At 40.9% G+C, this 12,968-nt stretch overlaps 1 protein-coding gene across 1 annotated transcript in view; it reads left to right on the top strand.

Annotated features, from left to right (window-relative positions):
* Positions 1 to 29: 29 nt before the first annotated feature.
* The window catches only part of LOC137239727 (uncharacterized), a 133,133-nt gene continuing 120,194 nt past the window's right edge, over positions 30 to 12,968 (top strand). The window contains exons 1-2 of the mRNA XM_067765343.1: positions 30 to 102; positions 1,829 to 2,334. Of these exons, the coding sequence (XP_067621444.1) occupies positions 1,854 to 2,334 (481 nt within the window). The 5' untranslated portion in view covers positions 30 to 102; positions 1,829 to 1,853. The remainder of the gene's footprint in view (positions 103 to 1,828; positions 2,335 to 12,968) is intronic.

Raw genomic sequence — 12,968 nt, 5'->3', positions numbered from 1 at the left:
AGCTGTTGAGCATGACATTCGAAATGTCAAACACCTGTGTGCCGATTACTTGTGTTATCTGTAATTTATTGCTGTACTAGTGGGAGGAAAGGAAAAGCGGTTGTAAGTGCAGGAAAGTTTTTGGTCAAGAAGAGCTTTTTTATTCCAGTTTGCAGTGCGTACATTTATTTATTGGCACGTTAAACCAACAACAGTCGGCTGTGTTCCAGCGCCGCGTAGACAACGTCAACATTCGCGAACATCACAAAAGTTCGTGCTATTTTTAACTAATTTTGTAGTGTTTCTCAGATAGTGAAATGAATAATGCATATTTCTGACCAAAAGCTGGAATATTTCTAGTGCTAGTATTTTTAATCGAAAAGAAAACGGGAAAATTTTAGAATAGCACCCCCCGAGTTCGGGGTTAAACTTGGTATCAAATGAAAGAGGGAGTTCTCCCGATCACAAATATATATAACTTAAAGTGCGCAGACTTATAGTTTACGAGTTATTTGATGTTAAAGTTTGCAAATTTAGCAAATTTCTATAGCACTTTCTGTTACAATTTACACATCTTTCAAAACCTTTATGCACATAAATATCTATATAAATTGGCAACGATACACTTAAATTTCATTTTAGTATATTTCACATATAATTCTTGCATTGTTTTTACTTAATATAAAAGTTTTTATTAAATCAATCGCGCTTTTGTAGCAACATTCACATTTATGTAGATATATATTTTATTGATGACATTACAAAGCTGTGCTGCCACATCTAAAAAACGGAACAAGTGCAGAATCGAAAAATAACTTATAAAAATATCTTTCATCTGATGTATATATATCTTTAACTTTTCTAGTCTTTATTTACCAAAAATTTGAAAAAGCTCTTTTTTGCATTCGTGAACGAGCTGATATTACCTTATAACTCTTATGTTTATTGTTATGTTAGCCGATCCAACAACGGCTGCGCCATGCACAGTAATTCTGCGTAGAACACCTTTCCGCGTAGGCGGCCTTCGGCCGCGCTTATTTAAAATAACCCTGGGCTACGCCATGCCAAGTCCGGGTGTGTGGTATAACCGTGGCTACCGCCACGGTGATGTCCTTCCGCATATTACCTTATAACTCTTATGTTTATTGTTATGTTAGCCGATCCAACACCGGCTGCGCCATGCACAGTAATTCTGCGTAGAACACTTTTCCGCGTAGGCGGCCTTCGGCCGCGCTTATTTAAAATAACCCTGGGCTACGCCATGCCAAGTCCGGGTGCGTGGTATAACCGTGGCTACCGCCACGGTGATGTCCTTCCGCATAGTAGTAAAAATATATATTTTCCTTTTTCTTTATTAACTGAAAGGTGGCACGTTAATATTTATATTTGTTTTTTCTTTGTTGATGTGGCAGCACAGCTTTGTAATGTCATCGATAAAATATATACATACATAAATGTGAATGTTGCTACAAAAGCCCGATTTATTTAATAAAAACATTTAAATTAAGTAAAAACAATGCAAGAATTATATGTGAAATATACTAAAATGAAATTTAAGTGTATCGTTGCCAATTTATATAGATATTTATGAGCATAAAGGTTTTGAAAGATGTGTAAATTGTAAGTGAGAGTGCTATAGAAATCTGCTAAATTTGCAAACTTTAACATCAAATAACTCGTAAACTATAAGTCTGCGCACTTTAAGTTATATATATTTGTGATCGGGAAAACTCCCTCTTTCATTTGATACCAAGTTTAACCCCGAACTCGGGGGGTGCTAAACTAAATCGCTGCCAAAGTTTGATATTTATACCTATTAGAGTTTTGTTAATTCTTCCATAAAATATAGTGAAAAAAATATATATAAAAAAGAAATGCAGGTTGAAAAATTTTTACTTGGGCGCTGTCCTCGGACTTGTATGCGTTCTTTTCAAACACGTCAAACATATACAAATCAAAACCAACAAATACGATTCTTATCACAATTAGAATGCAAACAATATACCAGCGGCATCGCACTAGCCATCAGCTCATTAAATGCTGAATACACTGCCGTCGCTGTTAACAAAGCCAATGTTTTTGGTCAGCAGCGATATCAAAATTATCACTTTCCTCGTCTGCTCTATGACACAGTGGGAAATCGTCATAGTAACTTCCGTCAACCGCGTACTAATATTTGTACACAATCTGCTATGACGACATTGCGTGGTAAATATCCCACTGATACCATACATGAGCCACTTTGCTCGGAGCGCGCACGTGAATTAGTTTACAATTTAAAAGATTCAGAGAGAGAAGCCATTAAGCAAGCACTATTAAGATATGATGCCGACCTACAGAAGGCGGGTTTTGAAGGTAAGTTAATACGAGCGTATAAATAGGTGCTTGTAGGTATAAAAAGCAAGTAGCCCACCTATAAAGTTTAAATAGGGCACATTTTTCGTTCATTTTCAACTCAAGTTTATACTAAATATCGACACGTTACATGTGTTCATGGTTTCCAATAAGGATGTACGCCAGTAGCGGGTTTTTTTGGGAGGGGGAGGCGGACGAAGGGGCGATCGTTTGAGTTTGAGTAAATCACACAACCATGGAGTAGCGTAGGTATTAAGTACGCTTTAGGCAGAAGTAGTCTTATGTGAAAAGGCGTGAAAAACTGTGTTAACCATAGTGTACGAAGCATTCCATACACTTTTCCAACCGTTCTGAAAATATGGTCATTCCATGTCAATGTTTTGTTAAAAATTACACCTAAGTTTTTCGCCGTATCTTCGTATTCTATAACGGAATTGTCGAACACTACATTCTCTAAATCATTAGTGGGAAAAGACCTTCCATGAGTAACAATACATTTTGACTTATTCGGGTTTATACACAAGCCATTCATAGTAGCCCATGAAAATATTTGATTCAAATCGTGGTTTAAGTTACTTATGCACAAGCTAGTTTGACCACGAGGACAACACGTAAACTGCATATCATCAGCGTAGATATGAACATTACAATACTTCAGGACATCGGGTAAGTCATTGATATACAGAACAAATAACAGATGACCCAGGATAGAGCCTTGAGGGACGCCTCCTAAGACATGTTGGAAGTCAGACTTTTCACCATCTATACATACTGCTTGAGTCCTATCGCCAAGATATGATCTTATAAGGGCAACTGCATGATCAGAGAAGTTAAATAAGTTTACCAGCTTCATACAGAGCAGAGTGTGGTCTACAGAATCAAAAGCTTTAGAGTGGTCAAGAAGTGTTAAGAAGGCAATGTAACTTTCATCCACTCGCTCACGAATTTCTTCTGTCACAGATAATAGTGCTGTTGTACAGCTCCGCTTTGACCTGAAACTGGACTGACTGTCTGACAGGAGCTTGTATTCATGTAGAATTGGTTCAACGACCTTAGAGAGGAAAGGGAGTATGGCTATTGGTCGATACTCATTATTTTGTTTACGGATTGGAATAACTTTTGCAGCTTTCCAGTATATTGGGAAGACACCGGTCGTCAAAATTGAGTTATGTATGTATGTATGTATGTATGTATAATTTATTCAGTCTATGATTAAACAATCTTACAGACTAGAATACAAAAGCAAATAAATACTTAAACAAATAATCAACTGAAAACCACAACGAATAATGTAAGTAACATGACTAGCGAAAAGAAAAGATTAAAAGATAATGCAAGTAAAGATTATAGGAACTCTTGCAAAGTTGACTTGAAGATGCTTCTCGACAAAGAAAAATCAATAAAAACCTCTTTGAGAGTCTATTAATTTCATTTAGTGCCCGAAAAATTGGGTCAAAATTACAATAATTAGCCCTGCAAGCACTCATGTAAAATAGAAAAAATGTTCGAAGCCTCCGATTAGGTACATTAAATGACACCTTCGCTAAGAGAACTGGGCAATCAAGAGAGCCAACTATTAGATCATAGACGAACATTAGCAGATGTTCTATCCTTCTGGATTCGAGAGGTTGGAGATTTATGAGTAAGCAGCGCGAGTGATAGGATGGAATTGGGTCGTCAAAGTTGAGTGAAAATATACAAAAACGAGTAAATTTTCTTTGAACCCTTTCAATTCTGGCAGCCTAGCAGCTATAGATAGGATTCCAAACAATTGAGGCGTATTCTAGTTTTGAACGAACGAGAGAGGTATAAAGAGCCTTCCTTGTATAAGGATCCTTAAAGTCTTTTCCATATCTACGAAGAAAGGCAAGGTTTCTGTAAGCCTTGGGAAGCATATAAGAGATATGATTGACAAAAGAGAAAGAGGAATCAAAAAGAACACCTAAGTCAATAAATTCATTAACCGAAACCAGTCGAGCACCTGCGATATCGTAGAGGGTGGAATATAAGTTAGATGATTTAGTAAAATACATGTGGAAACATTTATTCACATTGAGGAAGAGATTATTGGCATTACACCATTCAATAAGATTATTTAGGTCATTTTGTAGGAGTAGGGAATCCGACTCGCTATTAACTATGAAATAACTTTAAATCATCTGCATATAGAAGGAAAGGAGTTGACCAAGTAAGTAATGTGGGGAAGGATTTTGGGAAGAATGACTTTTAAAAACTTTGAACATATACCATCAAGCCCCATTGCGTTAGACTTCACAGAAAGTATGGCTTGGACAACATCACAATTATCGACACAAACAAACTCGAAAGGGCTAGTGTCAACATTAACACGCACGGAGTAGTTATCAATACACACATTGTCGGCTGAGTTTGGTAGTCTTGCAAAAGTATTATTTATTTCGTTGATGTCGACATCAGGGGGATGAGACAGGTCACTTTTGGGCTTACCAATTCCTATTTGTTTGATTTTGTTCCACTTTTCTTTTGTATTCAAAGCAGAACTAAACTTATACTTAAAATATTTTGCCTTGGCCAGCCGTATGGCTTTGTTTGCAGTAAGCCGAGCTGTTTTAACACAGCTATGCGCTTCGACTGTTTTGTACCCTTTCCACCGTGAGTAGGCTTCGTTACGGAGGTGCATAAGGTGTTTTAATGTAGCATTGAACCAAGGGCTATTCTTGTATTTAGGTGTTTTTATTTTTAGTGGAACGTGATCATCGAATAACTTATTTATGTTTAAAATAAAATAAATGTAAGGCGCGATAACCTCCGAAGAGACCTAAGGCCGAGCTTCTCTTCCAATTTGCGTCGTGCTCCTCTTGATTTTCCCTACAAATTGGCCGGACGGGACCTACATGTTTTAAGCCGACTCCGAACGGCATCTGCAAGGCAGATGTGTTTTCACTGAGAGCTTTTCATGGCAGAAATACACCCGGAGCGCTTCCCAAACACTGCCGAGGGCGACCCCGCTTAGACAAATTTTCTTCTAATTTAAAAACCTTATTTATAAAATTTTGATGTTGCTTTGCCCGGGGTGCGAACCCAGGGCATACGGTGTGGTAGGCGGAGCACGCTACCATCACACCACGGTGGCCGCCGTGTTATGTTATGTTATCCTGCAGAAACTTTGTCTGGTCATCAACCGATGTTAACGTACGAATCAAGCTCCATTCAACCGACTCAACGGACTCAGCAAGAGAATAATAATCTATACTTCTGTAATCGCGATACGCGAACGAACTTGGCCTACATGATGTTTGCAAGTTTTAGTTTAGGAATATCAGGTCGTGTTTTGAGAAGCAGGAGGCGGATAGTTGCGTGTAGTGAATCATTTTATGAAGATCATTGACAAAAAATAAATCTAATAGAGAAGAGTTAGTATTTGTGAAATCTGTTGGTATAGCACAGTTTGTGGGAAAAAGTCCCAGAGATTCCATGCTTTGTTTTAAAGTGGCATCCACCAGTAGGTTACTATTAAAATCTCCAGCGATGATAATATTGTCATAGTCTATTAGTAACGATTGAAGAAATTCAATAAACGCGGAAAAATCTACTAGTCGATTAGGTCTGTATGCACAGCCGATAAGAAGCCTACTATTATTCTCAGAAAACATATGAACAAACACATATTCCACAGGATCACCGGGACTAGATAGATAGATAGATACTTAATTGAGGATCGCACTGCGACCATTGGTCTATTGTGCCCTCAACTGCTTCACAACTCCTCATCCAAGCCGACATCTCTGATGAACCCTAGCAGTTCACCTGGCTTGAGGGATTTGATGTGAGAATGCTCCGGCCATGGTGAGCCCATAAACTTAGCTCTACGTCTTGAGATTGCATCACACTCCAAGAGGATATGGTCCGCCGTCTCCGCTGATCGATCACAAAATCGGCATGTGTTGTTCGATATTATACCCAGCTTTTGCATGTGGCTGTTTAGGCTACAGTGTCATGTAAGAATAGCTGTTAGAATTCTTAGGTTATTTTTCGAGAGGCCTATAAATGCCTTGTATCGAGTTGTGCAGTAACCCCCTAACAGTAGCTTAGATTGTCTCAGGCCTGGCATATTACGCCAGTGTTTTTCCCTCTTTTCCTTTTCTTCTACTAATAGATGCCCCCTAATTTCCTGCGGGCCTACTGGCAGGAACGGCTCAGGACCAATAGGTCGTATCGTTGCTGCCTCTCTGGCCAGGCTGTCCGCCTGCTCGTTTCCCTCGACTCCCCTGTGGCCAGGAACCCAGGCCAACAGTAGTTCATTGTGTGCTCCTAGTTGATTCAGCCTTTCCACGCACTCAAGGACTAGTGCTGATTTTATTTCAAACGCCGAGATGGCCTTGAGGGCGGCCTGGCTGTCACTGAGTATGCCAATTTTCTCATTGGAGTATTTTCGCTGAAGGTTCAGGTCCGCGCACTGGTTTATGGCGAATACCTCCGCTTGAAAAATACTCGGGTATACTCCCAGGGGTATTGATATCTTGGCTCTGGGTCCAACGACTCCAGATCCAATCCCCTTTGGGGTCTTCGAGCCATCGGTATACCATACTATACTGTTTAGCTGCTGAATGCTCTCAATTCTGTTTTCTTCCCACGTACCCTTGTCTCCCAGTTCTACTTTATATCTTTTCTCATATACTATCTGCCTGAGGATATCATTCCTCGGGAGTTGAGAGATTGGGATCTTCTCTCTCAATTCCTCCATGTTCCGAGACGATATGACTTTACCTTTGCCCGAGCCCTCCTTGACGATATTAAGGAGGGCTCGCTTGGCTGACTGCTCTATCGATAAATGCAGCGGGGTTGGATCGAGGATAGCTTCCAGCGCTGTTGTGGGGCATGTGCGCATAGCTCCCGTGATGGACACACATGCCAGTCGCTGAAGTTTTGACAGTGCTTGCCTCGTCGTCGCCCAAGTTGTTCTTGATGCCCAGGCTATTGAACCATATGTTATCATAGGTTTTACTATCATGGTATACATCCATCTTAGCATGTGTGGGCTACATACAGCCCCATGATTTGCCTGCTAGACGTTTGCATACCATGATGGACCTCGTGGCCCTAGTCTTCATGGAGTCTATGTATATGTGTATGTATATGTATATGTTTATTAAGTCTATGAACGAAAAGAATCTTACAGACTAGATACAAATGAATAGAAAGATATAAAAACTATATAGTCAAACTTATATATTAATTACCGTGTAAATAATAAAAAAGAAAAAAGATAACAATGAGATGAATAAATAATAAAAATAAATTACAGCCACAAATCCAGAGAAGACTTGAACGTACTTCTCGACAAAGAGAAATCAAGAAGGAAACTCCCTGAGAGGCTATTAAATACGGTAAGTGCGCGGAAAATCGGGTCAAACATGCAATAGTTAGCTCTACAGACACGCAAGTAAAAGGGCAAGAAAGTGCGAAGACACCTATTAGGTACATTAAAATTAACTTTAGCTAGAAGAGCTGAACAATCCAAAGAGCCAGTGATGAGATCATAAACAAACATTAGTAGATGCGCAGCTCTCCGGATTTCAAGAGACTGGAGATTGATAAGCATGCATCGCGAGTAATAGGATGGGGTTGGATCGTCAAAGTTAATAGAAATTAAGCAAAATCTAATGAATTTTCTTTGAACCCTCTCTATTCTGGCAGAGTGGCCACTATAGATGGGATTCCAGACAACTGAGGCGTATTCTAATTTTGAGCGAACTAAAGAGATAAAAAGTGCCTTCCTGGTATAGGGATCCTTGAAGTCTTTTGCATATCTGCGAAGGAAGGCAAGGTTTCTGTAAGCCTTCGGAAGGACATAACAGATATGACTAACGAAGGAGAAAGAGGTGTCGAAGACAACACCTAGATCAATAACTTCTTTGACAGAAGCCAGTGGAACACCTGAAATACCGTAGGGCGTGGTATGCAGGGTAGACGACTTGGAAAAAGACATTTGAAAGCATTTTTTGACATTTAAGTAGAGACTATTGGCATTACACCAAGCAACAAGATTATATAGATCATTTTGTAGGAGCACTGCTTCTGGCGGGCCATTAATTCTACGAAAAATCTTAAGATCGTCTGCATATAAAAGGAAATCAGACGAATTAAAGCAGGAACCAATGTCATTAATAAAGAGCACAAATAAAAGAGGACCAAGAATGCTACCCTGAGGTACCCCGGATGTTGCCAAGAAAGGTTGAGACTTACAGTCTTCAATTTCGACGCACAAGGACCTATTCGACAAATAAGATTTTAACCATGATAGGAAAACAGAGTGAAATCCAATGGATTCCAGTTTAAATAATAAGATTTTATGCGATACTTTATCGAAAGCCTTCGTGAAATCGGTGTATACAGTATCTACCTGGCAACCGTCCTGAAATGCAGAGATGCAGAAATCAGAAAACGACACTAGGTTCGTAACAGTCGAGCGACCGGCCACAAACCCATGTTGGCACGGCTCAATGACGCTTTTGATGACAAAAGTTAGCTTCTCTTTTATAATTTTCTTTTCCACCTATCGATAAAAGTTCCGGAAGACAGGGATAAATTGAATATATGCCGAAGAGGTATGCACAAAGATAAACTACAGAACTTCAGGACAAAGGCACAGAGGCCGTCACTGTCACATTTTAACGAGGGTTTAAGGGAGGACATAGCATTGCTGACGTCATCGCCGGAGATCACGAGGGAGCCAAAATCTAGACGATCATAGAGCCCGGATCGCGAATAAGAGTCATTCAGATCTACAGTAGCATCATCAAAGTTTGATTTAAAGAAATCAGCAAACAGATCAACTGTTTCTGGTAGGGACTGGGAGCGTACACCATTAAAGCTCATGCAGATCGGTATATTCGTCGAACCACGTTTGGATCGGATAAAGTTCCAAAACGCTTTGGGATTTTCTTTAAGCTCATTTTCGAGCCTACCCATATAGCGATTGTAAAGGAATTTGTCAAGGACATTAAATTGACGCACACTGGTAGTGAACTGTTCTCTGAGAAGGATATTATCTGAATCTGCCTTGAATAAGTTATTGAGTTTGTTACGCTTATTTTTCAACCTCTTAAGAGTTTTATTATACCATGGTAATTTATGAAGCCTGGGCCCAAAACGAGGCACAATACTTTGAAATGTTTCAGTCAAATTCGATAAGAAAATATCATAACAAACACTGGCGTCATTAGAGGGAAATATGTTTTCCCAGTTAATTTCAAATAATACATTGTTCAGCTCGCCGAAATCAGTAGATCGAAAGTTGAAAGGGGAATTATCTAAACCAGGTGATGTAGGGATAGCATCAAAGTTATGTAGATGAATAGCTATTGGTATATGATGCCTATCAGATAGACATACAGGAAAAGAACTCTCAGAGAGTTGATATATTAAATTCTCGTCGACGAATATAAGATCAAGTAACCTCGAGAGAGTATTAAATAAATTATTGATTTGAATCAAATTACAACTTAAGGTATTATCTATGAGGCTAATTTCATTAGAACGCGTGACATTGGTAGGTGTCAAAATTCCATTATATTGAAAATTTGACCAGACAATATCTGGTAGTTTGAAGTCTCCAAGTATACAGAAGTTGGCATCAGTATGAGTTTCGCATAAATTAACGATGTTCTCCACATGACCATTATATAAGCAATCACCACTATTGGGCGGTATATACGAGCAACAAATGAAAGTAGAGCCAGACGAACTGGAAACACAGACACACAGCTGATCGAGCGGCGTATCCCTGTTATGTAGTTGAAACTTTAATGAATGCAGGCTTATGTTAACTGCAATTAGGACACCACCACCTTTCCTTTGACCGGTGTTCGCGAAGTCTCTGTCTTTACGGAAAGTTAGGAATAACTTAGGGTAAAAGTACTCATCATCAAAGAAGTCTTCGTTGAGCCACGTTTCAACGATGACGTATACGTCGTAGTCCAAACGAGACGTAGCTAAAAGAAAGTCTTTAGATTTGGTGCGCATCCCGCTAACATTTTGAAAGTAGACTCTCAGAGATGCACCCGAGACGAAGTTTGGGATGTCATAAGTGTTGCAATACATATCACTAGGTAACCCTACGACACAATTTGCTTTCCTCCGTTTTTTGGAAAAAAACGAAAAGGCTTTACAGTGACGTTAGAGGGCCACAAAGCAGCGTCGAATATCTTGTTATAATCAGCTGATAGCACGCGCACTTTAAAAGAAACCCTGACCAAGGAGTTGATGTCAGCATCCCGCCTCACCAACTTAAAACAAGCCAAAGCAGAGGCATCGATTTTAATGTGTTCAGATATGTATTTGACAATTTTTTCCTCTGTAACTGAAGGCTTGAATGAAGATAAATGAATCCACTTGTATGGTACAAAGACATCTAACTCAGCATTATTGTTATTGCCACTAACTACTGATGAATACACGACTTTTTCTTTTGGAGTCGAAGTGTTGTTTCCATAAGAGCTTGGTGTCAAACATGATCCCCAAGTATTTCACTGCGGTTCCATATTCTAGTTCCACGCCATCTATTGTTATTGCTCTCAGGGCTGGTAGGACCCTTCTTCTGGTGAAGGGGATGATGGTTGTCTTAGATGGGTTGATGTTAAGACCCACATTGGCGCACCATTCCCTTGTAATGTTCAATGCTCTTTGTATTATGTCACAGAGCGTACTCTCGAATTTACCCCTTGCAATTATGACGATGTCGTCAGCATATCCTTGGCATCTTATGCCACTGTCTGATAGCTTTTGCAGGAGTTCATCCACTACTAGGCTCCACAAAAGGGGTGACAGGACACCTCCCTGGGGGCACCCTCTCGTGGTAATAACCTTAACTGCGCTGCTGCCTACTTGAGCTTCAGCGATTCTTGTACGGAGTAGATTGTCAATCCATCTCTGGATAGGCAACTGAACTCCTCTTCTCTGCAGTGCTATGTTTACGCTTTCGTGAGATGTGTTGTCAAAGGCACCCTCGATATCAAGGAAAGCGCAAAGCACTGTTTCCCCTGTTTCGAACGCCTTCTGTATTTCAGATGTTAACTGGTACAGAGCTGTGTCCGTGGACCTACCCGCTCTGTAGGCATGCTGGCTATAATGTAGGGGCCAGCTCTTGAGGGCGTTCGACCTGATTTCTTGGTCTATTATCTTTTCCATTGCCTTCAAGACAAAGGCGGTTAGACTTATTGGTCTGAAGGACTTCGCTTGTGAATAGTCCTTTTTTCCTACTTTTGGTATGAATACTACTCTTGCTCTTCTCCACATCGTGGGTATATATCCCAGTGTCAGGCTATCTCTTATGATCCTGGCGAGATGTGGGATGATCTGTGTCCCTTGCTGCATTAGCGCCGGGTAGATGCCATCCACCCCCGGAGATTTGTATTTCTCAAAAGATTCCACTGCCCATCTGACTCTGGCCTCACAAAAGAGGGAGTTTGCTAGTTGCCAGTCTGATGGGGTTGGTCTAACTCTGGGGAACACAGGTTCCGGTACTTGCGGGGAGGCCTCAGGAAAATGCGCTTGCAGCAAGGCCTTTGCTCGCTCGAGTTTCCTGACTTTCCTCCTTAGCAACGTCAGGTCATAAGACCACCAGGGGGTTGCATTCTTACCTTTAATCAAGGAGACCCGGCAACTGGAGTTATAGGCATCTATCATTATTTGATTTGCCCTTTCCACCCTGCTCTCTAACTCGGTATAATTGGTACTTCTGCCTTTACTCTTAAGGCTATCTATGTTAGCTTCTATAATACTTTTGTAGCCGTCCCAGTCTGTTTTCCTGGGATTTCTTCTAGGGTTGGTTTGCCCCGACATAGCGCCCAGCTCAAACCTTATGATTCTATGGTCCGAAAGGAAGGGTTCTTCTGAGACCCTCCATCTCGAGATCATATTCTCAGTTAGGTTGTTGCCGAACGTTATATCAAGGTCTTCTGCCCTAGCTCTCGTAACAAACGTCGGTTTAATCCCGACGTTGTATATGCTTAAATCATTGCTGGCTATATATTCTAGCAAACACTCACCCCTTTGGTTGGTATCACAGCTGCCCCATTCCGTATTGTGGGAGTTAGCATCGCTTCCTATGATTAGAGGAAGTTTCGCTCTTCTGCAGTGAGCTACCAGCTTCTGTACGTTATCTGGGGGGACCATGTTGTCGTCCCCCGGGAAGTAGGCTGCGGCTAGCACAATGCTGGAGTCTTCACCATTGACTTCCGCATCTATTTGTACCGCCACCAGATCTCGACTTAAAAACTCTTTAATGCAAAAATAGTTAATATCTGCTTTAAGCATTACACATGCTCTAGGTCTCTGCTGGGAGAGATCCCAAATTACTCTACTGCTACTTACATTAAGGCCCCTCACCTGTCCCTTGTATGCCCAAGGTTCCTGTATGAGGGCTATGCCCAGATCATCCGAGGCAAACCTCCTCGCCAGTACAGCCGAAGCCGCAATGGCGTGGTGGAGGTTGATCTGGGCTATCTGTATGCTTAAGCTGGTCATTTTGGCCCGGCCGGCCTCACCGGGTCGTCGTAATCCGACAGCCCGCTTTCGGTGTCATCCCGCTTGTCCAGCGCCAGCTCTTGGAGGTCCAAGCCCTCAATGAGCTCCTGTGTGGTGGGTATTTGTTG

The sequence above is a fragment of the Eurosta solidaginis genome, chromosome 2 (genome assembly GCF_040869045.1).
Source record: "Eurosta solidaginis isolate ZX-2024a chromosome 2, ASM4086904v1, whole genome shotgun sequence".
Lineage (NCBI taxonomy): Eukaryota > Metazoa > Arthropoda > Insecta > Diptera > Tephritidae > Eurosta > Eurosta solidaginis.
This window is presented reverse-complemented; position numbering and strand designations above follow the sequence as displayed.